This window comes from Malania oleifera, chromosome 2, assembly GCF_029873635.1.
Source record: "Malania oleifera isolate guangnan ecotype guangnan chromosome 2, ASM2987363v1, whole genome shotgun sequence".
Classification (NCBI taxonomy): Eukaryota; Viridiplantae; Streptophyta; class Magnoliopsida; order Santalales; family Ximeniaceae; genus Malania; species Malania oleifera.
The window spans coordinates 120,874,773-120,901,936 of NC_080418.1; the positions used below are offsets into that span (position 1 = coordinate 120,874,773).

General features: G+C 38.7%; 1 protein-coding gene across 2 annotated transcripts in view; it reads left to right on the forward strand.

Annotated features, from left to right (window-relative positions):
* Window positions 1-26,365, forward strand: part of LOC131148911 (uncharacterized) — a 50,785-nt gene extending 24,420 nt beyond the window's left edge. For both annotated transcript variants that reach the window (XM_058098874.1, XM_058098875.1), the window contains exons 4-5: window positions 5,064-5,282; window positions 25,763-26,365. In XM_058098874.1, coding sequence (XP_057954857.1) covers window positions 5,064-5,282; window positions 25,763-26,152 — 609 coding nt within the window. In that variant the 3' untranslated portion in view covers window positions 26,153-26,365. The remainder of the gene's footprint in view (window positions 1-5,063; window positions 5,283-25,762) is intronic.
* Window positions 26,366-27,164: the final 799 nt, after the last annotated feature.

Sequence of the window (27,164 nt, forward strand, 5' to 3'; positions counted from 1 at the left end):
ACTGGCTTTTCAGAAATCTTTAAAAGGAGGACAACACTTGATTTGGCCTATGATTGAGGGATTGGATTGGTGTCCCATATATGTTGATGTGTTTGTTTGGTTGAACAGGCTTTTGAGGAGGAGGTGAAGGTTAAGCGAGCAGTGTTTAACATGGATAGAGAGAAACCTCCTGGGCGGGTTCAATGTAGGCTGTTTATGAATTGTTAGGATATGGTTAAGGTTAACTTCTCGGTGTTTTAAGACTGCCATGCTAATGTGGTTAAGGTTGACTTGTAACCAAAGTGAATTTTCCTCACTATGAGTCCCAAACTTCTAAAATGGCTTCAATTTTACCCCACCATTAGTTGCAATTGGAGATTCTGGATGGAACTGTGTTGACAGCCGTTGTGTTTGAGTAGGCTGCACCAGTAGTCCCAAGACTATTACTGAGTTTCATACTCATCCCCAAACTTTGATTTGCCTTATCAACAATTTCTAAAATTATTTTGGAAGTTTCAGATTGTTGGTGAGACAAAATTGTAGATTGGGAATGAGTATGAACTGGGGTCTTAGTTTGGGGACTACTGGTACAGTTTACCCATAATCAGACTAACAAGATATCCTCATTTAGTCATGGTGCAGGTGGCACAATTATATTTAACCTCAAAGTTTGTTAAAAAAAAATACCTTCTAAAAAATTATATGAAACTGTCACAAATAGCTATGTTTCCACTTCATCAATGAACAAAAATATTATGATGGTTTTATTTTAAAAGGATTTTCGAGGTTGCGGTTTGTTTGATTCGAAGTAAACTAAACAACATATAACAACTTTCTTGGCTACATTGTGTAGCAAAATAAACAAGTTCTTAGAAAAAATATTTATGACTTGCATAAATCAATCCTCACTGAGGATTGATTGATGCAAGCTGGTTGTTAAAGTAGAATGATTACTCATGTTCAAGATCTAGAAGTGACTAGAGGTCTTTTGATAGGTAGGAAGGAGAAGGAGTTGTCTCACCCATGGGTCTGTGATACTATGTTTTTTCTTGAGGATAGTGTTGTGAAATACCGAAAAGTTCTTAGTTGAGAACTTTTGAGAAGATTTTGGGATTGAAGATCAACATGGCAATGAGTGGGGTGGCTGGTATTGATATGGATTATGGTGTTTTAGATGATTTCAAGGCTTTAGCTGGTTGTGTTTCTTTGGCTTGGCCTTTGTCTTACTTTGGTCTGCCTTTCGGGGGTAATAAGAGGGATCGCCTTGTTGGTTGGCATGTGCTTAGGAGACCCAAGTTTGGCAGGGGTTTGGGTATGGGGCTTTTTAATGTGGTTTCGAAGAACATTTCTCTAGTTGGGAAAAGGTTATGGAGATTCGCCTTAGAGACAAATTCCTTTTGGCACAAGGTCATTAGAAGTAAGTATAGAGTTCATCAGAATGGCTGGGATAATATAATGGAAAAGTGCCAATGTTTACCATGCGAGTCCCTCGAAGTTCATTGTTCTTTCCTCTTGCTTGCTTTATAATGGGTACTGTCAATTTGATTCGATTTTAGGAGGATCTTTGGTTTTTTTTTTTTTTTTTTTTTTGGGGGGGGGGGGGGGGGTGGAGTAGTGATTGTAGGATTTGGTAGGGGTATACTTCAGGTCCTTTTTCGTCTTAGTCTTTCCCTCTACATTTATTAAAATCCGCAATTTCCTCTTACTTTCCTTGTCAGAATGTCAGTTGGAAGACTAAGGTTCCTTTTACAATCAGGGTGTTTATTTGGACCTTGACTGATTGGCAACAGTGCTAACACTAATGACTCCTTACAGGTAAGGAGACCCCATGGCTATCAGCACAGATATGTGTATGATGTGCTTAGACTCTAATGAAACCAATGCTCATTTTTCTATACATTGTCAGGTGGCGTGGCAGCTTTGGTCTACCCTGTTCTTTATTTCTGGGGATCTATGGGTAGCCTCGCCAAGTATGGATGAATTCTTGTTGGTGTGGTACTAGGGTTTCGGAAAGAGCAAAAATGGGGTAGCTTTATGAAAATGTGGGGTTTATGCTATTCTTTGGACTTTGTGGACTGAGAGGAATGCATGAATCTTCAATGCTAAAACTACATCTTTGCACATGTTTTGGGATAGAGTAGTTTTTGCTTCTTTTTTTGTGCTCAGCCTTTGGGAATTTATTGGGGAATTTCGTTGTCTGATCTCCAAAGGGACTGTAAAATAAGCACTCCAAGTTATTCTTCTTGGCCTTCATCTGGCAGTTTACTGTAAATTCCCCCACTCAGATCTTCTTTAATTCTAACAATACTCTCTCCATAGCACAGCACCCCTGGCTGTATGTTTTTCTACTGAACTTCTCCAACTGGCCTTACCTGTATCCCAGATACTCCTTACCTTCTTTTCATCAACCCTCTCTCATTTTATTTCCTGAATGCAGATTATGTCCACTCTCCAATTTTTCAGAAACTCCTTGAAAATCAGCCTATTATTGTTGCCATTCAAACTATTCTAAAGAAATAATTTTCAGCTGCGTCATTGACACACCATATGGTTATTGCTGCTGCTTCTGTCATGGTTAACAAAAAAACTGAATCTTTTCAATTCCTTTCTTTCCTTGCTGCTCCTCATTTCCCTTCCTCCATTGCACTTTATCTTACTGTCTTCTTTTTTCATCAATTTTTTAAAAGAGTTTGTAAACTTGCTCTTCACAGCCTTCAAAAGGGAAACCTACTAACCTACTCATAATAATCTCCTCCTCCTGAAGCGAACCCACTCAGAGACCTGTTCTGGGAAGTCCCCCACTCATTTCTGTGTCAAGTCAAAGCCTGGAGTCACAATATTAGGGAACATGTTTTTGCCCAGGTGCAGCTCTCCCATGAATCCTGCGTCTGTCCCAGACCCCTCCTACATGGGTGATTGTCAATGTCTCCTGTTCAAAATCCCTCCTGCTATTTCTTATTTCCTTCCCATCAGGCATGGATTCTCTCTGCTGCTACTCCATTTGCAGGTCTCTTAAGCAACCATCCCCTTCAAGATATCCTTCTCAACAGATGGAAAGATCAGCTGGGGCTTGGTTGTATGGGTCCCTGGATGCAGTCTTCTTTTCTTAATCAGATGGACTTGCATTTTTTAACTCATTCACTGGGCCAAATTACTTCATTCCATTGTCTTTAGAAAAATACCAAAAACTGGGTTCTTCCTTTAAGAGGAGGCCTAGTTTCAATCACCATCCCTCCCACTAAACCAGACCAGAAATCTATAAAAGAGTCCACTTAAATAAGATTTTGTTTCTGCTCCTTCAACATTTGAAAATTGAAAGTACCTCCTTGCCATGGCCACTTAGGAATGCATGCCCAGGCCCTTCATCTTTCTTCCGACATTCCATGTGCAGATCCTGGGGCCATTGTCCTTCTGTGAGTTCTGCCCTCTTGCTTTTGACTCTGTAAGCTGAAGGAAACAACCTGAGAGGTTGAATCTACTCTTGGTTCCACAAACTGATCGGGGCCTCCATTTGAGTCACTTACCTCTCCTTTCTCTTCTTCTCATCCGCTTAGTTAGGATTGGACATTTTTATGTTACATTTTTCTCCAGAAATTTGCCCAAATCTCAGATGGCACCAGATCTTCCACCAATCCTTACCTTCAAATTCTTTTGGGAAGATGACCCGACCTTGTCCCTCTAACAGTTCACTATCACAAGCACCAGCATTTGGCCATTGGAGTTATGCTTTAATGACAGCAGTCTTGTTTTTTCTCAATATCTTGACCCATTGATCCACCCCTTTTCAAGAAATCATTCCAGGCCCTCAATAGCCACTTATAGGGCTGTAATCAGTTCTATGTGATTCGGTTTTACCCTAAACCGATAACCAAACCATAATAGTTGGTTCTTAAATTTAAAAAACAAATCTGAACTGTAACCGTCGGTTCTATTAAAGAACAAAACTAAATTAAGTGGTTAAGTTTGGGTTTTTTTTTTTTTTGGGGGGGGGGGGGTGGTGGTGTTGGTGTTTTCTAAAGGTTAGATTTAAAAAACTGGCCTACGTGTTTTAATTGAACATCAAGCCCAACTTGAATGTAAATCGAAAATTTTTTAGAACAGTGGACCCAAGACCAAGCCTCTGGCCTGTTTTGAGCCCAACTGCTCACTGAGAAAAAAAGGTTGGGCTTTTGTAATAGGAGGAAGTGTCTTCCTTTCTTTTAAACGATCTGGGAGAAATGTTCCCAGCAATACACAAGCAACTGGGGGCTGGGAGCATGTCTTCCCCTTCCCTTCTTGACTAGTAGTCCCACAATGAAAATCATTAAAAGGTCCGTCCCTTCTTTTTAAAAATCCTGCCCATCCCTTTTACAATATTACCTGTAGAACTCCAATTGCTGATGTCACAAATGCAATTAAAATATTAACTTGTCAATAAAAATATATAAAAATAAATATGGGAATATATTAAAATGTTGATAAATGAAAATTTGTTTATAGATTTGTTTTTCAGTTTGGTTTTCTTGTAAAACTGAAACCAAAAACTGTTTTCTTCAGTAATAAAACCAAAACTGATAAACCAAAATGAACTCCTAAACAGTTCTGTTTCGGTTTTGTTTTTGGTTTCTTGGTAAGTTTTGGAAGCCCCTAGCCGCTTGTGCTCTTCAAAGTCTAAGTAAATTGAGACCCTTCACATATTCACATACTCTGTTACCTTGATTAGACCTTCCTCCTCCCCTTCTGGAAGATTAGCATTCCCTCTAAATAGGGGATCTCTTGGTGTCAATCCTTCATGCCATGGAGACTAATGTCATTGTTGTTGCCTTACTATTAACCTTACTGCTTCTTGTCTTGACACTTTTGTTGTTTATTTGTTGCGGAGGATCTTATTGTCAAATAGTTAATTTTGTCACTTAAGGCTTTTGTTGGTTATACTATTGAGGTTTTTTTTTTTTCCCTCTTGCAATATATATTTTGTTTTATTATTTTTTAACGAGGAAAAGAAGAATGCGGTATAACATTGTGTGCATCTAATTTTTTTTTAAATTTTTTTTAAAAAATTTTTCCTAGGTATTTCTAACCATCCTGCTGGTTTTCTATGCCAGTCAAAATATATTCATGCAATGATGAACAAAAGCAAAGAACGAGAGCGTCTTAATGAGATAGTATATGAAAGGAATCTTGCTAAAGAGAGAAGCAAAGAAGACCACCTCTATGCAGAAAAGGACAAGTTTGTCACAAGTGCTTACAAAAAGAAACTTGCAGAGCAGGCAAAGTGGTTGGAGGAAGAGCGTTTGCGTGAACTTCGAGATAAAAAAGATGATGTGAGTTTGAATGCTTTATTTGGTCTTCATGTCATTTTACTTTGGATGTTATTAATGTACATTTTCAAGATAATGTGGAAGCTTTCTTGTTTGCTTGACTAAGTAGGGAGTTTTTTTTTTCCTTAAATCAGCATCTCTTATTTTCCAGTAGAGTATGAGACTTGACTCAATGGTAAGCATGTTATATCCAAATTTGAAGGTAGTTTCAAATTACAGAAATAGTCTCCTGTGTGGAGACAAGGCTTTGTACATCTTGCGGTCCTTGGACCCCTGATGGTTTGGGAACCCTGTGCCACTGGGTGTTAAATTTATCCATTACTTATCATTAGCTTTTAGATCTGTTGATGTTTGCATACTTGATTGCCTTAATAGTTGGTTCTATTGTTTTTTGGTAGCTGGTGAATGGGAAATTCTTGCATGTGCTTGTACATGTGCAATGGGCACAATTATCTGTTCAGTAGGCTTCACATGGGTCCTGCCACTGGAATCCTTGAGTCTCACCAAGTAAATAGTGGTGATGTGACGGATGTACTGGTTGTCACATCCAAGAAAATTTTCCCTGTGGACCTGTTCTGCTTTGCCATTTTGGCAGTAGCTGTACCAGTTATTTTTCCCTATTGTCCTTGTGTCATAATTATGTGTTGATGTAAGAGATTATCTTTATTGCCTGCTGATTTGTTCTCTCACCTATTTATTTACTAAATGAGGGTTTAAGGTAGTTTCTGTGATGCTTGTCTATGTTTGTTTTTACAATTTTTTATTGGATTAGACAATGCAACATTGGATCTGCTGTTGCTGTAATATTTTTCTTTCAGTTTACAAATTTCATTCTTAATGCTATTTTACATTGGAAAAGGCAATTTTTGAAATGGAAGCACCCTAGACTGTTGCACTGCGCTGTTTAGGGACCACATGGTTTATCTTGACCAAGGCTAAACTTGTTTATGCATGTATTACAACAAAAATGATCTAATTGAAATTTGTTTGAATTTAATCTTATTAAGGGTTTTTTTTTTGATAAAAAACACTTCCATTAGAAAAGACTTCATGTGTACACTAGGAGTATATATTATTATTAAAAGTATACAAAAATACTGTATATATATTGTAGAAAAGTATCGTGATATCTGCAAGAAGCTGCTGACATCCGAAATTGCAGGATACAAAGCTTTTTCTTTCATTCATTCTGAAGAAATTTTAACATTCTCAAAAGCCTTTGCATTCCTCTCACTCCAAATTATCCAGTGCAAAACTAAAGGTATTACATTGACAACACCTTGTTGGCTTTCCTCCTGCATGTGATAAGCTCATCCTGTACCATATCTGCCCCAAGAATTGTGTAGATTAGACTCAACAATGCTCTGAATCAACTGCAGTGTAAAATGTTGACAACTCCTTGTTAGCTGCCCTCCTGCATGTGATAAGCTCATGAGCTCATCCTGCACTGTATCTGCCCTGACCTATTTTATCCCCAGAATTGTGTACATTAGACTCAACAATGCTCTGAATCAACTGAAGCTTAATAGTCAATGTTTCATCAACTCTGCAATTTACTTATATAGCATCTTTATCTTACAAAACAAAGCACTTGCTCGCTCCTTCATTCATTGGAAGGCAACGATAAAGCCAAAAAAGAAAACTCCCCTTTAGAGGGAAGCCTCACAACACTGCATCATAAAATAAAAAAATAAAAATGGAATTCCCACTTTTTCCGGGCAATACAATATATTTCTTTCATTGATTTGGGAAAGAGGAAGGATGCTGTAGCTTTGTGGAGGTGTGTGGTCTTACTGCTTCATTGTACCTAATATTCCCCTATGGAGAGGAAGAGTGGCAATGAAGCCATCCCTTTCACCACCTGATACAAATCTCCTTCGAATCACTAACTTTCTAGATATCCTTCAACTATTCTAGGGATTGGGAAAATGGGTGCAAAAGAGTTTGGGGAAATTTGTTGGGTGCTTTTATCAGTGTCAACCTTCCCACTTGATTTAACAAACAATTAGACTTCTGCCTGGCAAGTTTCCCATGAGCTTATCAGTTATCTGAGATAAGCTTCCAAAGGCCCTTTATCTTCATAGTTAATCCCCCGGAAGAATCAAACAAGTGAATGTGGGGAGAGTCCATGCCACACCCCAACCTTTCTGCAAACAACCTACTATTGGCAAACCATCCCCCCAGTGGGAAAAAAAGGAATGATCTCATATTTTTTGTAAATTCAGGTTGAGACATGATTTTGCTTTATAAGCAAGGACAATGAACCAAAGATTCAAGATTCTTTGTTTTGACATCATAAGAAGTGAAGTTAATGTCTGCAAAGAGAAGTTGAGAAACCCTGATCCCTACATGCCTAACATCCCCAGCTCCTTCACCTGCTCTGCTCCCTCTGCCTAAACCCTCCATTGGCTGTGTAGAAGCGAGGGAATTATATATTATTCTCAAAGATAGATAATTCTACAGAATAATCAGCTTCTGTCCAACTTCTCTAAACCTCCCTAAAATCCAGCCCCATTTGAATATACATGAATGATCATCATCATTATCATTATCAGTATATTTTGATTGAGAAAGAAATTCATTAATGAATGAGAGAAAGAAATACAAACTTTGGAGAACAAGGGATCCTCCAAAGACCAGCTAGAAGCAATTACAAAAGTGCATCTCTACAAGCTACTATTTGGAGATCATCAGAAAAATAAATCCCGTAAAAAATCTGTATATTTTGATTGAGAAAGAAATTCATTAATGAATGAGAGAAAGAAATACAAACTTTGGAGAACAAGGGATCCTCCAAAGACCAGCTAGAAACAATTACAAAAGTGCATCTCTACAAGCTACTATTTGGAGATCATCAGAAAAATAAATCCCGTAAAAAATCTGAAAGAATGTGCCCTGAGAGAAGCAAGGAAAGCCACTCCATCCCATAATAAATGGTTAGATGTTGTTTCTGTATTAAAAATATTTGCATTTCTATTAAGCCGTAAAGTCCAAAGAATAGCATGTGCTGCGCAAGACCATGAAGCCATTCCTTGTTTCTCCCAAAACCCAAAACCGCACCATAAGGCCATCAACAATTTGTGGTGTTATCCGTGCTTCTTTTAAGTACAAAAAAGAGCATAGCCCACAGATTTTCACTTGGCTATGTAGAAAGAGAAATGTGTTGGTCTCGTTAGACTCTAGACACATCATCTAAAAATATCAGGGCTAATGGCCTCATAGGTTTTGGCGTGTAACAAGTCATTTGTATTACTCATTTAATCCTATTAAAAGTCAAAGTCCAAGTGAATGCCCTCATCTTAAAAAGGAACCTTAGCCTGCGAAATAACATTGTTCAAAGGAAAAAGATGAGGTTGAAGATTACAAAAATTTAATGATGAATGATTTCGAAGAAAAAAGAGCAGGTGTATCCCCTAGCCAAACTCTTGAATCACACATTTTTCGGGGAACCAAAGTGTTCAAGACTCTGAACAAAATAATAAGCTCACGAGCCTCTCTTTTTAGTAATATTCCCAAAGAAATGGGAAGGGTTTGAAAAGGGGTTTCCTTGGTTAATTGTTATTTCTGATTATTGTTTTTTGCTTTTTGCTTATTTTTTCTTTCTTTTATTATTATTTTTTTAATTTTTTGTTATTTATTTATTTATTTTATGTGGACTTCTTGTCACCCCTGTTTGTAACTTCTTTCTCAATCTAATATACCTTCTTTTATTATCTAAAGAAAAAAATTCCCAAAGAAATGGAAATCTCAAGAAAGAGGGGCCCTCTCCAAAGAAAAAAAAGATGTGATTGGAGCATTATGAACACAATACAATCTAAAAGAGTTAGGACAAAGCCTCTAAAAAAACCTCTCCCTCCCAAAGATCCTCCCAAAATCGGATCTTATACTTTTTGAAGGTAAGAGGAAAGAACAAATGAGCAACCTATGAAACAAACTTCCATGTGCTCAAATGATTTAGCATTTCCACCACTTCTATTTTCCACCTATTCTGATGAATGTCATGCTTATAACCTTACACCGTAGGGAATTAACCTCTAAAGAAAACCTCCACAACCATTTCAGAACAAGAGTGATGTTTTTACTTTTTAGTCACTAAATTACTGAGTTCAAACTACTAAGGTCTCCTAACCACATCCCAACTAACAATATTTGTGTTGTTATCATCCGTACCCACCCATAAAGAATCTTATACAACAGGAACTACAAAAGATAGGGATAAAAAATAAATAGGAATATTAGAAAGAGACTAATGAGAGTAATGCACCTCTCTGGTGATAAGTAGGTCCCGTACCACCCCTCCAACCTCCTGCTTATTCTCTCAATTGAATCACAAAAATGCAACTAAATTAGAATTACCTTCTAAAGGAAGACCCAAATGAAGACAAAAGGGCAATCCAAAGATATACAACCAGCTAAAGGCATAAATCCTTGTTAAGTCATCATGACCCATCTTAATGCCAGCCACTCTAACACCTTGTTTGCAGTCAACATTGCAATAAAATCTGTCTATTCTTAATGAAAGCAGACTGTGCCAGAGTCACTGTTTCCACTAAAACCTCTTGAAGTCTCTTTGACAAAACCTTTGTGAATATCTTGTAGACTAGTAACCAAACTGATAGGCCCTAAAATATCTCATCCTCTTGGAATGCTCTTTCTTAGGAATTAGAAGGCAAAATGGGTAGAAATCATACCATTCCTCACCACCTCATTTGAAACTCATAAAAGAACCCCATATTATCCTTTTAAATTACTTTTCAATTATCTAGGGAAAAAGCTAGCATAAAACCATGATTAATCAGGACGTGGAGCTATATCCCTCTCCATCTCAAACATGACCCCTTTAACTTCCTCAATGTCAAAAGGTCTCTTTAACCAGAGAGCTTCATTCCCATCAATGGGACTCTGATATAGTTCCTCTATCATTAATCTATTTTGATATTCAATTCGGCTCACCGATTTACCCATGATCTCTTGCCAAAATAATCCAAATCTAGATCCAACTACTTAATAAGACTTTCCTCCTGCATAGCCATGTCACAAGCTAAGCTTGTTCAGGGCATTATGCTTGCCTGTGACCGCTTGTCTTGTGTGCTTAGGATGAGTTTCCATCATGTAAATATTAGTGTAGGGTTATTTTCTACTAGTAGTTTATTTGTATGCCAAATAAGGCAGTATGACTCATCGGTCACTTTGATGTTTCCTAGTGCCAAGATGATAATTACAGAAAAACCTCTTTAGGGGAGGGTGAATGTTCATTAGTCATTGTAAAACTCACTAGCTATTATCAACGTGTTTAGCCTACTTGCCTCCCTTGCTAAACACACAATGTCAATGGAGGTGTTGTTAATGAATTACGTTTGCTTCAATGTTTATTGCTTGCTTGCCACTGCTTTCATGAATTGATTGTTGTTTCCGCTGCTATTTGAATGAATGTTAATGAGAGTGTTTCGTGGATGAATGTTGGTAAATGATAGGTTGGCTAGTTAAGCAAGAGTGCTTTAGCTAGCGCCGCACAGACCTTCACAAAGGTGTGAAAATAGTCGGCTGTGACACTTGGTACAGAGCCAAGGCTCAGTTGCTACGAGAATTCAGTTACGTTTGTTGTGGGATTTGGAAAGCTTTGGTGAGTGACCATGGCACCAAGCAATGCTGAGAGAATCAGTGCACTGGAAGCATAGGTTGAAGAAACAACCAACAATATGGCCAATGAGATGGCCCAACCGAGGGGACTTGTCGATGAAGTGATGGGATCACAACAGCATCAAGCAAGTTTGACAAGTGAAATGTCAGAGGACTTTCACCACACTGTGGAAACTTTGCATGCTCAGATGGCTGATCTGGATGCAAAGGTGAATCTGATGGTTATTGGTGTGGGGAACTCCAATACTCCGGGAGTTAGCAAGACCAAGGTACTAGAACCCAGGACGTATGTGGGTGCCCGTGATGCCAAGGAGTTGGAGAACTTCTTGTTTGATATGGAACATTATATTTGGGCTGTGAGGATGACCTCAAAATAGGTGAAAGTGGATACTGCAACCATGAACTTGGTCGGTAATGCCAAACTGTGGTGGCGTGCCAAGTACAATGACATTGAAAATGGACGCTGTGTAGTGGATAGTTGGGTATACTTGAAGAGAGAGCTCAAGGCCCAATTCTATCCTGAGAATGTTAGAATGCTAGGAAAAAGCTGAGAGACCTCAATCAGAGTGGGTCAATCAGGGAATATGTGAAACAATTTTTTGCTTTGATGTTGGACATCCGGGACATGTCGGAGAAGGACAAGTTGTTCTATTTTCTAGAGGGTATGAAACTGTGGGCAAGAACTAAATTTCATGGGCAAAGAGTTCAAGACTTGTCTACTGCATAAGCTGCTGCAGAATGCTTGACTGACTACGGTGGTGATAATACCGCTTCGTCCAAAGGGTTTGGCGGAGAGGGAAATAGTGGAAAGTCTTTCAAGAAAGGCAAACCCAAGAGTGGGGGAGCCGACTATAAAGCATCAACTTCTAAGGAAGCTTTGTCGTCTTGAGGGTTCAACACACCCAATGGAAAGGGGAAGAGTAAAATTTCGTGCTACTTGTGTGGAGGACCTCATAGAGTGAGTGAGTGTCAACACAAGGGATTACTCAATGCCTTCCAAGCTTCCACTTCGAGACAAGTGGTGGAAAGCGAGGAGGAAGAGGATGATGCCCCGAGGGTAGGTGCAATGCGACAGGTGAACGCATTGGAAAAGCAGGCAAAAGCACCGAAAGTTACACGAGCAAAAGCGTTAATGTTTGTGGACTTGAGGATCAATGGGTAGAGTACCTGCGCTATGGTGAATACGGGAGCTACTCATAATTTTGTTTCGCAGTTGGAAGTATGGAGACTCAACTTATCCTTAGAGAAGGATACAGGACGCATGATAGCAGTTAATTCTGTATCCTAGCCTACTCTGGGAGTAGCCAAGCAAATCGCTATAAAGTGTGGACAGTGGGAAGGTCATGCAAATTTCATAGCGGTGCCATTGGATGACTTTTCAGTCATTCTAGGAATGGAGTTCCTAAGGGGGACGAGGACAGTGTTGATGCCTTCGGCTGGTTCCCTGTGTCTGATGGGAGATCACTCGTGCATGTTGCAAGTTGTTGCAACGAAAGGAGACGACGGGAAGTCCCTTTTAGCCATACAACTCAATGAGGGATTAAGAAAGGGTGAGCAGACATGGCTAGCCATAGTGGTGGTAGACAAAGAAGTAGGCCAAGAGCTGGTGCCTACGACCATCCAAGCGGTGTTGGATGAGTAGAAGGAGGTGTTTCCGGATAAGTTGCCTCACAATTTGCCTTCATGACGGACAGTGGAGCATGGGATCGAGTTGTTGTTAGGAGTGGAACCACCTACAAAAGGGCCATGTCGGATGGTGGCTCCAGAAATAGCAGAGTTGGGGAAACAACTTGATGAGTTGGAAGTGGGATGTGTTCGCCCTTCCAAAGCACCGTTTGGAGCATTGATGTTGTTTCAGAGGAAACATGAAGAGCATCTACGGAAGGTGTTCGATAGGCTGGGGGGAAACAATTTGCATGTGAAGAAAGGGAAGTTCTCTTTCGCTTAGCGGAACAACAAATTCCTTGGTCATGTGGTTGAACAAGGTCGTATCCGGAGGGGTATGGAGAAGGTAAGGATAATTCAAGAACGGAAGATCCCCACGACAGTGAAGGAGTTGCATTCTTTTCTTGGCCTTACTAGATATTGCTGGAAGTTCGTTGAGGGGTATTCAGGGAGAATGACTCCAATGATAGGACTACTGGAGGAGAGGTATTATTGGCCGCACATGTGTGATGATGTGGTTGATTATACTTAGACTTGTCTCATTTGCCAACCAGACAAGGGGGAGCGGAGGAAGTTTGGTACGTTCATAGCCACACCAAAGTACTGTTCGGCAAAGAAGACGATACAATTGTTCCTTGTGACTGTTGTGAAATATTGGGGTATTCCCCAAGTTATTGTTTGTGACTCAGAATTAATGTTCACTGACAACTTTTTGACAGAATCTTTCAGGATATTCAGGTCACATCTTGACATCTCTTCGAGTTATCCTTGACAGATAGGTGGACAGATGAAGAGACTTATAGAGCTACTAGAAGAGTGCTTGCGCCATTTTGTCAACGACAACTAGAATTGGGTGCAACTACTTGATGTGGCTCCGTTCTGTGGCAATGCCCAAAGGAGCTCAACAACCAACAAAAGCCCTTTTGAGCTTGTTACAGGCCAGCAACCGTTGTTGCCTCACACAGTGGGCGAGTTATACAGACAAAAGAGTCCCAGGGCATACATCTTCACCGGAGAATGGAGAAAGAATGCAGAGTTTGCCCGAGCTTATCTGGAGAAAGCTTCTAAATATATGAAGAAGTAGGCAAATTAGTGGAGAAAACCACAGTTTCATGTCAGCTACCTCAAGCCGTTCAACGCCGACACTGACGACCTGAGCAGAAGTCAGTCCAACGGAGCAGAGTTGAAGACAATGCAACTTGATAGATGTGAAGTTAAAGAGATCCTTGCAGACAGAAAGTTCATATCCTCAAGGAAGAAGCGGCAGAAGTTCCTAGTGAAGTGGAAATGCCTTGATGACAAAGAAATCAGCTAGATTTCTGTGGAAGATATTCAATTGTTCGTGGACAAGCTTGAAGTGTACCTATCGGCAAAGTCTACGAGGACGTCGACCGCATAAGTGGGGGAGTGTCACGGGCTAAGCTTGTTTAGAGCATTATGCTTTCCTGTGACCGCTTGTCTCGTGTGCTTGGGATGAGTTTCCATCATGTAAATATTAGTGTAGAGTTATTTTCTGCTAGCAGTTTATTTGTATGCCAAATAATGCAGTATGACTCCTCGGTCACTGATGTTGCCTAGTGCCAGGATGATAATTACATAAAAACCTCTTTAGGGGATGGTGAGTGTTCATCAGTCATTGTAAAACTCACTAGCTATTGTCAACGTGTTTAGCCTACTTGCCTCCCTTGCTAAATACACAATGTCAATGGAGGTGTTGTTAATGAATTACGTTTGCTTCAATGTTTACTGCTTGCTTGCCACTACTTTCATGAATTGATTACTATTTTCGCTGCTATTTGAATGAATGTTAATGAAAGTATTTTGTGGATGAATGTTGGTAAACGATAGGCTGGCTAGTTAAGCAAGTGTGCTTTAGCTAGCGCCGCACTGACCTTCACAAAGGTGTGAAAACAGTTGGCCCGTGACACCACCCTATGAAGTAGCCTAAAATTACAAGCATCTTCCTTCACCCATTTTGTCATCGACTTTGGTTGCCAACTATTGTCGTCCTTTAAAAGAATAACCTTCAAATTATTTTTAAGAACCCTTCTAGCCCTATCCTCCTCTCCCAACAACCCACTCTTCCAATCTGGCCAAGCCTTCAATCTCGGAAAGAATGTCATTTTTTGGACTTTTTATATCACCATAAAAAATCTCTTTATTCCATATTTTCAAACTATTGCAAACTTCAAAATTTCCCATGAATTAAATGCCCTTCCACTCCTGAAAACAACCTTCTCTTTACCTTTTATGGACACTGTCCCTCAAAGGAGGGTGTGTCAACTATATGTTTTCAAATCTGAATGGAGCGTTGCCCCACTGATTTGGATTAGAATCTAAGAGCACTGGAAAGTGCTAAGTAATGTGAGCCATATCATGATTTCACTTGCCCCTACAAAAGTATGTTGACTCTTCCCTTCACACTCCTTCCAATATTTCACGACACACCTCGGCCAACTACTTATAAGCACCCCATCCCTTAAGTCCTTGGCCCCACTTCTTTTCGGGATTAAAACAATAAAAAAACATTCAGGCTGCTCACAAACCTTCCATGCGTATGGAAATTCTCAAAAAAGCCGAGTCAAATCCTATCTCACAACATGCAATTTAATCTAGAAATAAGCTATAGTCATATCATTTGATCTCAGGGCTTTAGTCCCATTTGACCTCTTAAGGCTCAATCTGGCTTAGAGATTTTGTGAGAGTAGGCGGATCGAAGCAAACTAGCTGACCCCACCTAATGGGACTTGAGACTTGGTTTGTTGTTATATGAAAGGAAGCAAAAGCATCGAGGCCATTTTTCTATCGAATTTTCTCTCTGTCTCAATTGCTTTTTGGAATGAATATTTATTTAATATGATTACATTAAGAATAGTTAAAGGTTAGTGACACAAGGAATGAAAACAAATTTTCAGTTACTGCCAATATACTTTATTTTTTTCTTATGCCTTGATAACCAAACAAAAAAAGTGGATTCCTTTGATTTTCCTCCCCCACCCCCTTTTTATTTTTATTTTTTTTATTTTTTACCTGTTCATATTTCCAAATGGAGTTAAGAGGTCTCACAACTACTTCCTTTGCAAAGGGAGCCTCTATGCTCTTAGCTGGGAGATCATAGAAAATGCAGACCATGCTCTTGAGATCTATTTTTTTTTCTTTGTTGAATAACTAGACGTAACAATACGAATTCAGGTATCATGATCACAATTGGCCACCATATGAATTTATTTTTATTATTTATTTATTTATATTTTTTATAATGAATTTAGGCTTAAACACATTGTAAAAAAAGATGAGATGCTGTTTCAGAATTCATATAACAGAGCGCACAAACATATGGAGTCTGGAAATAAGGCCTTCTACAGTCTCCTAATCAGCAATAGATCATCAGTATTGATCTTATTAATCACAATCAGCCAAATGAAAGTCTTAATTTTTGGGGTAGATTTGGCTTTCCAAATAGATGAATATGGAGGAAAGCAAGAATTAGACCGGGTCAAAAACTAAAAAATTGATTTACAAAAATAAACCTTCGAATGATCCAAAACATGAGACCAAGTGTCTCTAGCTAAAGGATGACAATTGTTCAATAACGGTAACAAGGAGGAATGTTCTGTTAGTTCTCTATCATATAGAAATGAAAGTTCCAAGAAACCATAGGGCTACCTAAACCAATGACAAAGAAAGAAACCATACTATTCTGCTTTGAGCTCAATTGAGAGAGATGAGGGAAACATTTGGATAGAACATCATTCCCCAACCATGGATCTTTTCCATAAACGGATTCAAGAACCCCTCCCCACCAAAAAATTAATGTGAGGAGTGAATAAGAGATAAATATGAGAATAGAACTCCATGGACTCTCCGATGAACACCGCAAACTAACACTAATATCCTACTCATTCTCACCCAACCCATACTTATTTCTAATCACTCTGTGCCAAAGGGAATGATCTTCTAAGGCAAAGTGCCATAACCATTTAGCTAAGTGGGTGATGTTTTTAGACACCAATTTTCCAAGACCCAGTGCTCCCTTTGATTTAGACCTGTGAACCTTTCTCACCTTACTAAATGATCTTGAAAACCCTCGACTCTAGACCACAAGAAATCTCTTATAATTTTCTCGAATCTTTTTAGCTATCCTAATCGGAATCTTGAAAATAGACAAATAATATAACGGGATACCAGATAAATAGGTTTGAATGAGGGTGATGCTACCCCCAAGGAAAAAGTAACCCCTTCCAACTATGAAGCCTCTTGGCCACTCTTTCCAGCACCAGGTTCCGAAACTCCACACATCTAGGATTGCCCCCCAAAGGGATCCCTAAATAAGTGGAAGGCCAATCTAAAAGACCACAACCACGTCAAAAGACTGCTTCCTAGCTTGTTCAATAGGCAGAGTGTTAGTAGGCACATTAGTATTTGCTAAACCACCACTTTTCCCCTTATTTATTTTAAACTCCGACACCCTCTCAAAGACTTTGAGGATACCCAAAATACAAATGAATGAAGGGTTACGATCATCTAGAAAGAAAATAGTACCTTCCGCAAACTGGAGATGAGAAACCACCACTCCCTCTTTCCCAACCCTTTCACTAACTCCCTATCCACGCCTTATCCACTATTCTACTCAATACATCAGCTACTAGGACAAATAGAAAGGGGGAAAGTGGATCACCTAGTCTAGCACCTCTTGAAGCCCTTAACGTAGACTTAGGTTCCCTATTCACTAGTATCAAGAACCAAACATTAGATAATCAACTCCTTAAGCACCAGCTCAACGCTCCACCAAAAATGTTATCCGAAAAATTCCAACTAACTCGATCATAGGCATTCTCAAAATCCAATTTAAAAATGAAACCCTTTTCTTCCTTCTACGAATATCCTCCACGACCTTATTAGCCACCAAAATAGCATTCACTATTTGTCTACCCCCTTACAAAAGCACTCTGAGCTGTAGATATAGTGTTATCGAGCACCACACTCAGCCTATGAGTTATAACTTTGGTGATAATCTTATAGGCACTAATGACTAGACTAATAGGTCTTAGGCATGATGGTAATAAAAGTGGAGTTAATGCTTTTACTCGGAATCCTGTTCCCATAAAATTTAAAAAAGACTTTGAGAAAGTCAACCTTAATAATATCTTGTTAGTCTTGAAAGAAATCTAAATTAAAATCATTTGGACCCGGAGCCTTATCCCTCTCCATCCCAAAAACTAACCCCCTCACCTCCTCATCAAAAGGTCTCTCTAACCAAAGCATATGATCTCTAGAAATGGGATTCCACTCTAACCCTTCAACCATCGATCTACAAGCCTTTTCCTCAGAATAAAATTATCAAAAAAATAAGAGGTCTTAGAGGCAATCCTACTAGGATCATTAATAATTCTCCCTCCCGTCACCTCCAACCTCCTAATCATATTTCCCCTCCTCACATTCCATTAACTGTCCTATGGAAGAAGCCAGTATTACAATCACCATCTCTGGCCCATTTAAATTTAATTTATTGTTTCCAGTTTCTCATTTCCTTAAAAATCATCTCTTCCAATTCATTTTTTAGAGAGTTCCTTTTGGCCTCTTCACTTTCCAAGAGATTAATCTCCTCTTCCTTTTTATTCAAAAAATCCAGCTCACCAAGGATGCTGGATTTCCAAACTTTAACATCACCAAACACCTCGTTTTTCCAAATTTTCAAATTCTCCTTTAGGTATTTTAACTTCCTCAAGTCTAAAACCTTCGCAATCTCTCCCTATGTCTTGCCAAGAGCGCCTCACTAATAGCTTAGAAGAAGCATGGTCCAGCCACATATTCTCAAACCTGAAAGGAGTAGGACCCCATGATACCCTACTAGATTCCAGCAAAATAGGGAAGTGATCAGAAGTAGGTTTCGGTACAACTGTTTGAGAATTCATCCTCCCAATCAATATAGAACAGGAATCTATCCAGTCTACTAGCCCCAGCCCTAAGCCCCCGACAAATCAGGTATAGCATTACTCAAAGATCTATGAGGCCACACTTCCTAACACACAGGTCAAATTGCTGCATACTAGCAGTAACTCTGCCCCCCCTCCCCTTTTCGCCTCCCTTCTCCTTCAGAAACCTTCCCGCATTAAAGTCTTTGCCCACTACCCACCTAGGGGAGCAATACCCAAAACGTAATAAAGCTCATCCCATGAAGCACTCATAAGAGTTGGTCTAGGAGGATCGTGCACTGAAGAAACCTACCATTGTCCCCTCCCTTTCACTTCGACAAGACAAGAAAGGGAAAAGAAAACTAGTAAGTTATCCAAGTTAGTGATAGACTAGGAGTCCCACTTGACTAGAACATCTCTAGAAGCACCTCAAGAGGGTAAGAAGTCCCATTCCCTATACTAACCACCCCAAATACTCTTGATAATCCCTCAGTCAATAATCTCCATTTAGTTTCCTGAATCATGAAAATATTTGGGGAGTACTCAAATAAAAATTCCTTGATAAGGGTCCTCTTCCTAGCACCCCCTAAACCTCTCATATTCCAACTGATAATCTTATCTTGACATGCTTACCACCCTTCCCATGCCCCTTGCCACCCTTTTAGTTAATTGAAGAGACCAAATTCCTTAGTTCTTTTTTTATTTATTTTTCTCTAGTATGTCCTAGGGCTCAAACCCAATGTCACCTCCTTGCCTAATGGGTCTACTGGTTTTAGGCCTAGGTCTTGTATGAGTTATGTGAATCTTGTATGTCTGGCTCAGCTCCATTAGAGCTAAATCCGCAACTGTCTGACCTCCTTTAGAGCTAAATCCACAACTCTCTCCCTACAAGAATCCTCCCTTTGGCATACAATATTAGAAACAAGAAGAGACTGAGTGGGAAGGGGAAGAATACCATCACTCGTTTCAGAGGAACACAGATCCCCCAAGGAAACATCTAGCGTATCATCAATATTCCCCCCAACACCCAAGGAAAGAACATTCAAATTTCCACATTAAGGACCCCTTTTCATTAAAGGCAATCACATGGTCTGAAAAATGATTTATAGAACTTTGCCTGCCTGTGTATGTGCAGGATCTTGATGTTGACATTCTATCTCCATTTGCTGCAAGGTGTTTCCAATGAGTTCAATCTGTCTTGATCCAATCAAATCATCGTATTCATTCACTCCTTCAAATAGTTGAAATAGACTGCTCTCCGCAGCAAGTTCAAACTCAGCTCTCAGCTGGTCAACTAATAGTTCCTTCTCAATTCACATATGCTGCTTATATTGTTCTTCAAATTATATGAAGAATCAAACTCTGCTTCCTCTTCAAAACTAGCCTTCTGAATTTCCTTAGAATCTGACTTTATAGGGGAAAATTGGTTATTCAAATTAAGATTGAAATCCTGTAAACCAATCAGAGTTCCTGATTAAATTAGAGCTTTCCTCCCCTATGAGAAGTGTCATCAGTTGCTTAACATTTATCTTCTGCTCTGCCTTATTGCTGACTGCAGCCTTCCGCCCATCATTACAAATCAGCACATAGTGGACGTGAGCACCCTTCTCTCTGCCTTAGTTCTGTTAACCCTTGTCGTGCCGGCAGTTGAAGCTCTCCTGCCTGCCTCATTTGGAGGGATGCTCTTTTTTTTTTGACCCCCATCAGTTTTGTCCTTACAGACCCAACTGACTTGGGCCTCTGAACATAAGGCTCACTTGCTTCCAGCCCTTTAAGCTCATTAAAATTATTAAATTTTGTAAATCCTTCATCAGCTATAATGCTCTTAATTAAAGAGATTGAATTAGGAAATAAACCCTCTGAATTCAGTGTTCTCTGTGCTGGCCTTTGTCACCTGAGCATCCCTGATCACATTGGCAAAGGAGGGACTCGCCGAAGGTTCAGTCGCCTTTCTGCCTGCCTTTACCTCCCTTTGGATGTTTTGCAAACCACAGTCGAAGTGCTTCAGTCTTGCTAATCCTCAACAATTCCAGGAGAGTTATGAGGAAGGACTTCCACCCTAATCTCTGTTCTCCCTCTGGTATTCTTATTTCCGCCCATCTCCCTCCACTAATTTCCTTCTTCAGTAGTAGAAAGTTGCATCTCTTGTTCAAAAGAGGCCTCATACTGACTGGACGTCCCTTGTCTGTTATGGAGTGAGCCCCTTTACCCATATCCATTCCTCCAAGCGCTTCATACGAAACCCCCATCATCTTCATCACCCAGATAAATTCCTCCAGCATAATGTAGGACATGCGACCCTGAGAATTCAGTGACCCAAAATGTCAAGGAGTCCAGCGGAATCCTGCTGAACACCTTTCAATCTATTATAACAGCAGAGTTACATCTCATTGGTCCCCAGGATGAAGAAAGAAAGTGAATCTGCTAGTGCTTCTTGTTGGACGATACTGGTGTGGGTTGGGGTAGATGAAATTTTATGGTGGTAGAGAGAGAATTTGCTATGGCTGAAACTGATGTTGGACACTTCTGGTGTGGGGCTGGGTAGACGAAATTGTGGTGATGCTTGAGGGATTTGTAGCGTGCGAAAAGAGAACTCTGATGGAAAGTGAGGGTTCTGATATTATCCAGTGATGGAAACAGAGTATTTGATGGTAAATGAGGATTATGGTTTTTGCGGACGATGGAAACAGTTGTCGATATTTAGAATGAGGCATCGATTTTTGATCTATTTTACTGGTAGAGCGATGATGAGTTCTTGCTGATGGGTTTCTAATGGAAGACAAAAATTTCTGGTCAAAGAGGCGTGTCAATGTTCGACTTCTGTGACTGGTTAGTGGAATGACGGGAGATTGAGAGAAGAAGGTTTCTAGGAGTAGGGGTTTAGAAACAAAAAAGGAAGAAGGATCACCATGCTTGTAGTCACTATCCCTGCGGTACCAAAATATTGCCACTGTATGAGTTATATATTTTAGTAAGTGGTGTGCAGATAGGAAATTTTTGTCCCATCAAGGACTAATAAAATATGCATAGATCATTCATTCATGTTGCTGCGCTCATCAAAGACTCTTAATTGTGCTTGATAGAATGAATATAATTAATTTAGCCTTTTTAATTATGACCATCTATTGGCGTTCGATGGCTTTATCTCTGGATGTTTGTTTCTTATGTTTTGATAGCTCAGAATCTGCTTTGCATCTATTTTTGCACTGCCCTTTCTCTTGGGGGATTTGGAATAAATGATTTGCTGTTTTTTTTTTTTTGGGGGTGGGGGGGGAGGGTTGGGGGAATAGGGTTTGCTCAGATTTTGTGGACAAATTATTACAAATCTCTTTTACAAGTTTTGGGAAGAAGTGTTGATGGTTTAGTCTTCTGGACTTGTGGTGTCCTTATAGTTTTATGGGGAATTTGGATGGGAAGGAATGCTTGTATCTTTTCTGAGAAGAGGAATTCTGGGACCTTGCTTTGGTATTGGATTTAGTACTTGGTTTGTCTCTAGTCTTATGCAGCTGGTGGTTTTAAAGGGCTGCCTTTCTTGGATCTTCAGAGATATTGGAAGGGCGGTTTTATGTTGTTTGTTTTCTTGTTTATTTTGGGTTTTTTTTTTTTTTTTTTTAAATTTTAAATTATTTAATTTTTTTTATAGGAGATTCTTCTTCTCCTCTTTATTCATTCTTTCCTCTTCAATGAATTTACATTATTTTCTATCAAAAAAAAAAAAAAAAGGCTTTGTTAAAAATGACATTGGTTTGATCAGTTCTAGACACTGCAATTGATCTTCTTGCATTTCCAAATTATAATGGATTGCTATGGGCTGATATTGGATTATAGATTGTAAGCATAAATCAAGGGCTGAAGTGTGAGCGGAGTGGGACTTAGAGCTGGAGCAGGGACGTATCAGACCATGGGAGGTCTGAAGGATCGGAAACATCTTAAAACACCACACACATGAGCACATGTTCACATACAGCTCTAGAGAATTTTGGTATGAGAAGCATGTAGTTATATTGGGATTTTTTGTTTTTTATTTTGGGAATAAAAAAAAGTTGGGCGAAGCATTCATAATGATACGTACAGAATTTGACGATAGTGGGGTTCTGACATTTTGTCCTCACTCAAGGCAGCTGCAAGGTTCTATTGAGGTTTTCTTTTAAAGTTTTTATACAGAAAAATAAATTTTATAGAGGTGGAAAAAGTACCAAAGTTAGAGAATGGGGTGTCCAGCTTGTAGAAAATAGTATTTCAAACATGGTTTTAAATCGCGGTAGCGGGTAGCGTAACGTAACGGTAACGGGTGTAACGGGAAGCAGGAGTAGCGGATGTTACATAACGGGAAACGGGTGTAACGGCCGTGAATTTTTTTGAAGCACGCACAACCTTGTGCATATTAGCGTACTTGCATGTTTTAAGCTTTTAGCCATTCTTAGAAAGGGTTTTAGTGTATTTTGGACCTTTAGTTCGAGTAACTAGGTTATTTAGTAAGGGCAACAAGTTTACATTTGTTTTAAACCATCATTGATAGAAAATTACGTGTGTGCGTGTATTTATACTTCTCATTGTTCTTATCTGTGATAAATTCTTATGTGTGCTAAATGAATTAATAAAATAAAATACATTATATACTCCATTAATCTATTAGACACATAAGACATACGAATAATATAAATATAAAATAGCTAGAAAAGAAAGAAGGTTGAAGTTGAAAAATAAAGAACATAAATATCACATTACTAATATTATTAAAAAAAAAATTTCCTAACAAGTTAGTATTTTGAAATTGTTAATTAATGCATCTATTGTGAATATTTAAAGAAATAGTAGATTTTGTATCATTGTCATTCTCATTATAATCTTTTCCCCCTCTTGCCACTTGGTATATTGAGAATGATATATGAAAGAGAGAGAAAAAATGAGAAGAAAAAGTAAAAAATAAAATATTTTTTTGGTGTAACAGTCCTGTAGCGGTTACGTAGCGGCCTTTACGTAACGGTTGCGGTCCGTAATGACCGCTACGGCCGTGATTTTTCTTCCCATCGATTTCGCGGTGTGTAATGGTATCGGTAACCCAAAATACCTTTACGTAACAGCGTTACGTAACGGTCGCGGCCTTTATTTAAAACCATGATTTCAAAAGAGCTGCTCCCAGATACCTTTGCAAATCAGTGATTGAATCATAAAATTTTTTTGCATTCCTTGGCTTCCACAAAATCTTAAGAATAGAAAACAAAGCTCACAGCCCTTTCCACCTAATTTAGAATTTTTTTTTTAAATAAAAATATTGACTTGAAGTATGCCTGTTGGTGCACCTGTTTTTTTGTCGAAAATAATTTTGATTGCTCTTCCTGCAATCGTTTTAATGAAAATTGTCTTCAATATAGATGAATATGGAAAATAATACAATTATATAAGATTGTGGACAGGAACAGTGAAGTCGGTGGTGTCTGTTTATAGCATTGCACGTGATAACAGAATTTACACATTGGTTATGTTAGTGTGGTATAAGTTTTGGGTAGAAAATTTCTGACATTATTGTGCAAGTATTCATAATTAATCTAAAAAATTAATTGTTAATCATTCATACAGCTAATTGGCATAAAATTTCTAGATGAGAAGCTTGCGTTAAGAAGCAAGTTTCAGTTCCACAGAAGAAATTCTTGTTATCAATCATGTTAATCTTCAGTGAACTGATTTCATGCATATATTGGAGAAAAGAGGTTAGCATGCTGCTACTAGTTTTGGCATACCATGCCTCTGCTGGCGGTTGTCAATGTCAGAGATGCCTATCAAATACATAAGAGATATCACTTGATGCTTGTGACAACTTGTTGAAGATTACTTGCTGAAGATTAGTTCCTTTTGTCTTAAAGAAGCATTAGTTAATTAATCTTTGACGACTTCATGTTGATTCTATTATATATTAGAGTAACATGACTTCATTTCAGCAGATGCATAATATGTTTAGAACAAAAAGAATTTTCTTTGAGCTCGTTTAGGAGGATGATTAATGCTGATTGGAATGTTGGTTTATGCTAGATGAGGTCTTTGGCATCGAGTCACAAGTTTTAAAGGATTAGGACCTCTTTTAGAAAGTTATGGGCAGATTACGAAGTCAGTTGGGCATCTGTGCTTAATATTCCAATGTAGTTGGTTTTTCACCAGTGACATCTTAAAGGTCAAGTTCCAATGCATTTGGCTGCGGGATCTAGTTCTCAGACAATAGAAATCCAATATTTACTTGTGCACCCTAGGGGGCATTTTTTGGTGCAACAGCATGAACCTTGGGGCTTCTGAGCAAATCCAAGAAAACATGAAATTCTATTCACAGCTTATAGAGTAAATTATGTATATTGTATAAATCTTGAAAACTTAATCTCTCAAGATGTAACATGCTTAGCAGCCATGAATGAAGCTAGTTGGCTTTGGCATAGAAGACTAGGACATGCAAGCATGAATCTATTATCAAACTTATCTAGAAATAAGTGAGTCAAGGTTTACCAAATACAAAATTCATAAAAGATAAAATTTGTGATGCTTGCCAACTTGGAAAGCAAATTAAAACAAGTTTTAAAAAGAAGAAACATATCTCTACTAGTAGACCCTTAGAACTTATTCATTTAGATTTGTTTGGTCCTGCTAGAACTCAAAGCATAGGAGGTAAGCAATATGCCTTTGTCATAGTTGATGATTACTCTAGGTTTACTTGGGTATTATTTTTAGTCTCCAATGATGAAGCTTGTAATATGTTAATAAATTTATGTAAGAAACTTCAAAATGAAAAAGGATATAATGTTTCAAATATAAGGAGTGATCAAGGAAGAGAATTCAACCCGGCTGACTTCTACTGGGTGGTGAAGGTAACTGGCGTGTAACTGAAAATGAGCTTGTCTTGGGCTATTTGTTGTTGGTTCTTGCTGGGCTTTCATGGTAAGATATAACAGCAAAGGTTGGGGTAGCCTCTTGAACCCTTCAGTGGGTTGGTGACGTTGTGTTGCAAAATATTAGGCGCTTTTATTTTTTTATATTTTTAAATGAAAAAACTGCATTAAGTTCAGGGAGTAGCTGCTTTTGTACTTCAGTTTTAGAGAAACTTATTGCATTATAAAATTCCTTTCAAATATTCTGTGAGTTATTGTAGTGAGCATTGTATTCCATTCAGTTGTCTTTCTGCAGTTCATTGTCTTGTAAATATGTTTTCATTAGTTTCAGAATATTTATACGATGCCTTATTAATTAATTTATTGCATGTGATTTACTTCGTTGTTTTAGGTTACAAAGAAGAGTGACATGAGTGATTTTTACTTCAATCTTTCAAAAAATGTCGCTTTTGGTGCAAAAGATGCAGAGTTGAGGAAGTCCAAGGAGCAAGAAGTATCTATACATGTATCAGAAAAAGGAAGTTCATTGACCAACACGCCTTTGAAGTCGTCTATTGTAAAAGAGAAGCATCAAGGTGAGAGTTCCAGTGGTTTGAAGGAAACCGCTGTGCCCTTCGATGCGAAGCCAGCTTCTGCCACCTTGGATTCTGTACAAGAAAACATTGTTGCTGAACAAGAACCAGCCGATCAACCGAAACATGATCATCATAAAAGAAGCGAAGATCAAGTGGCTGCAGCCAAAGAACGCTTTCTTGCACGGAAGCGGGCAAAGGTACAATAAATAAATGGTTCCCCAATTAAAAAGAGAGAAGTGAACATCTTGTATTATATTGCGTTCTTCATATATGTTTTATACGTGTATGAAGAGGTCTTTAAATGAAGCAATGAAACTTGTTAGATAATTTTGGTTCAATAGGAAAGTGTTGTCGCAGCATCTAGGCACATTGGCAAATTCAATTGCAAATCAAGGAATTGGAAATTTGAAATGCTGAAACCATTTGCACCCGAACTGCATTTGATGCGCGTTGAGCAACATTTAGGGGTAAGTCATGACATTTGTATTATGTAGTGCTCCCAAATTATTTAAAATGCCCTTTTTTGTTAATATTTAGACAAATTTTAGAGGTATTTTATCAGTTTTTTTAGTGGTATGCACATGTATATCTTTTTTAGGCAATAAAGGAAAAAAAAAAAAACGTGGAGCCATAGGAATGCAAATTTTAAGAATGGCAATATCAAGGTAGCATTAAAACAAATTATTGTAGCAAAAATCTTGGCAGTGAGGCTCTTGCCCTTGAGGAAAACATTTTAAAAGGCCTAGAGTTGCTTCTAAGGGACTTCTCCAGTGCTCATGTTAGTGATGGTGAGTGCGCAGAGGATAAAATCGTGCCCATGCCATCTGTGGTAGCCACAAAATTTTAAATAGTCTAGTTGTTTTGGAGAAGCTTTCATTGGGGCCAGCCATTGAGTAAAATATTTGCCCCTGATTTGGATTAATACTTGAGTTTGGGGCATATTCAGGGGAGTGAAATTTGAACTTACATTCATGGCTGGTCTATCCTTTTTGCTTTTCTCCTCCGGAGCATCCTCTCACCTCCTTGAACTACTCTACTTAACATTTTGACTGTCTAGCTTCCTCTTTATTATTCCACCCTTTTCTTTTCTCGTTGACATAATCTCTTTTACATTTATGTATTTCTGTGCATTCACGATGAGTTATCCCATGTCTACTAATGCTTGCTTTCCTAAGGATTGGAGGAATCAAACCTAGTTTTAAAGGGTTGATGAGTGCC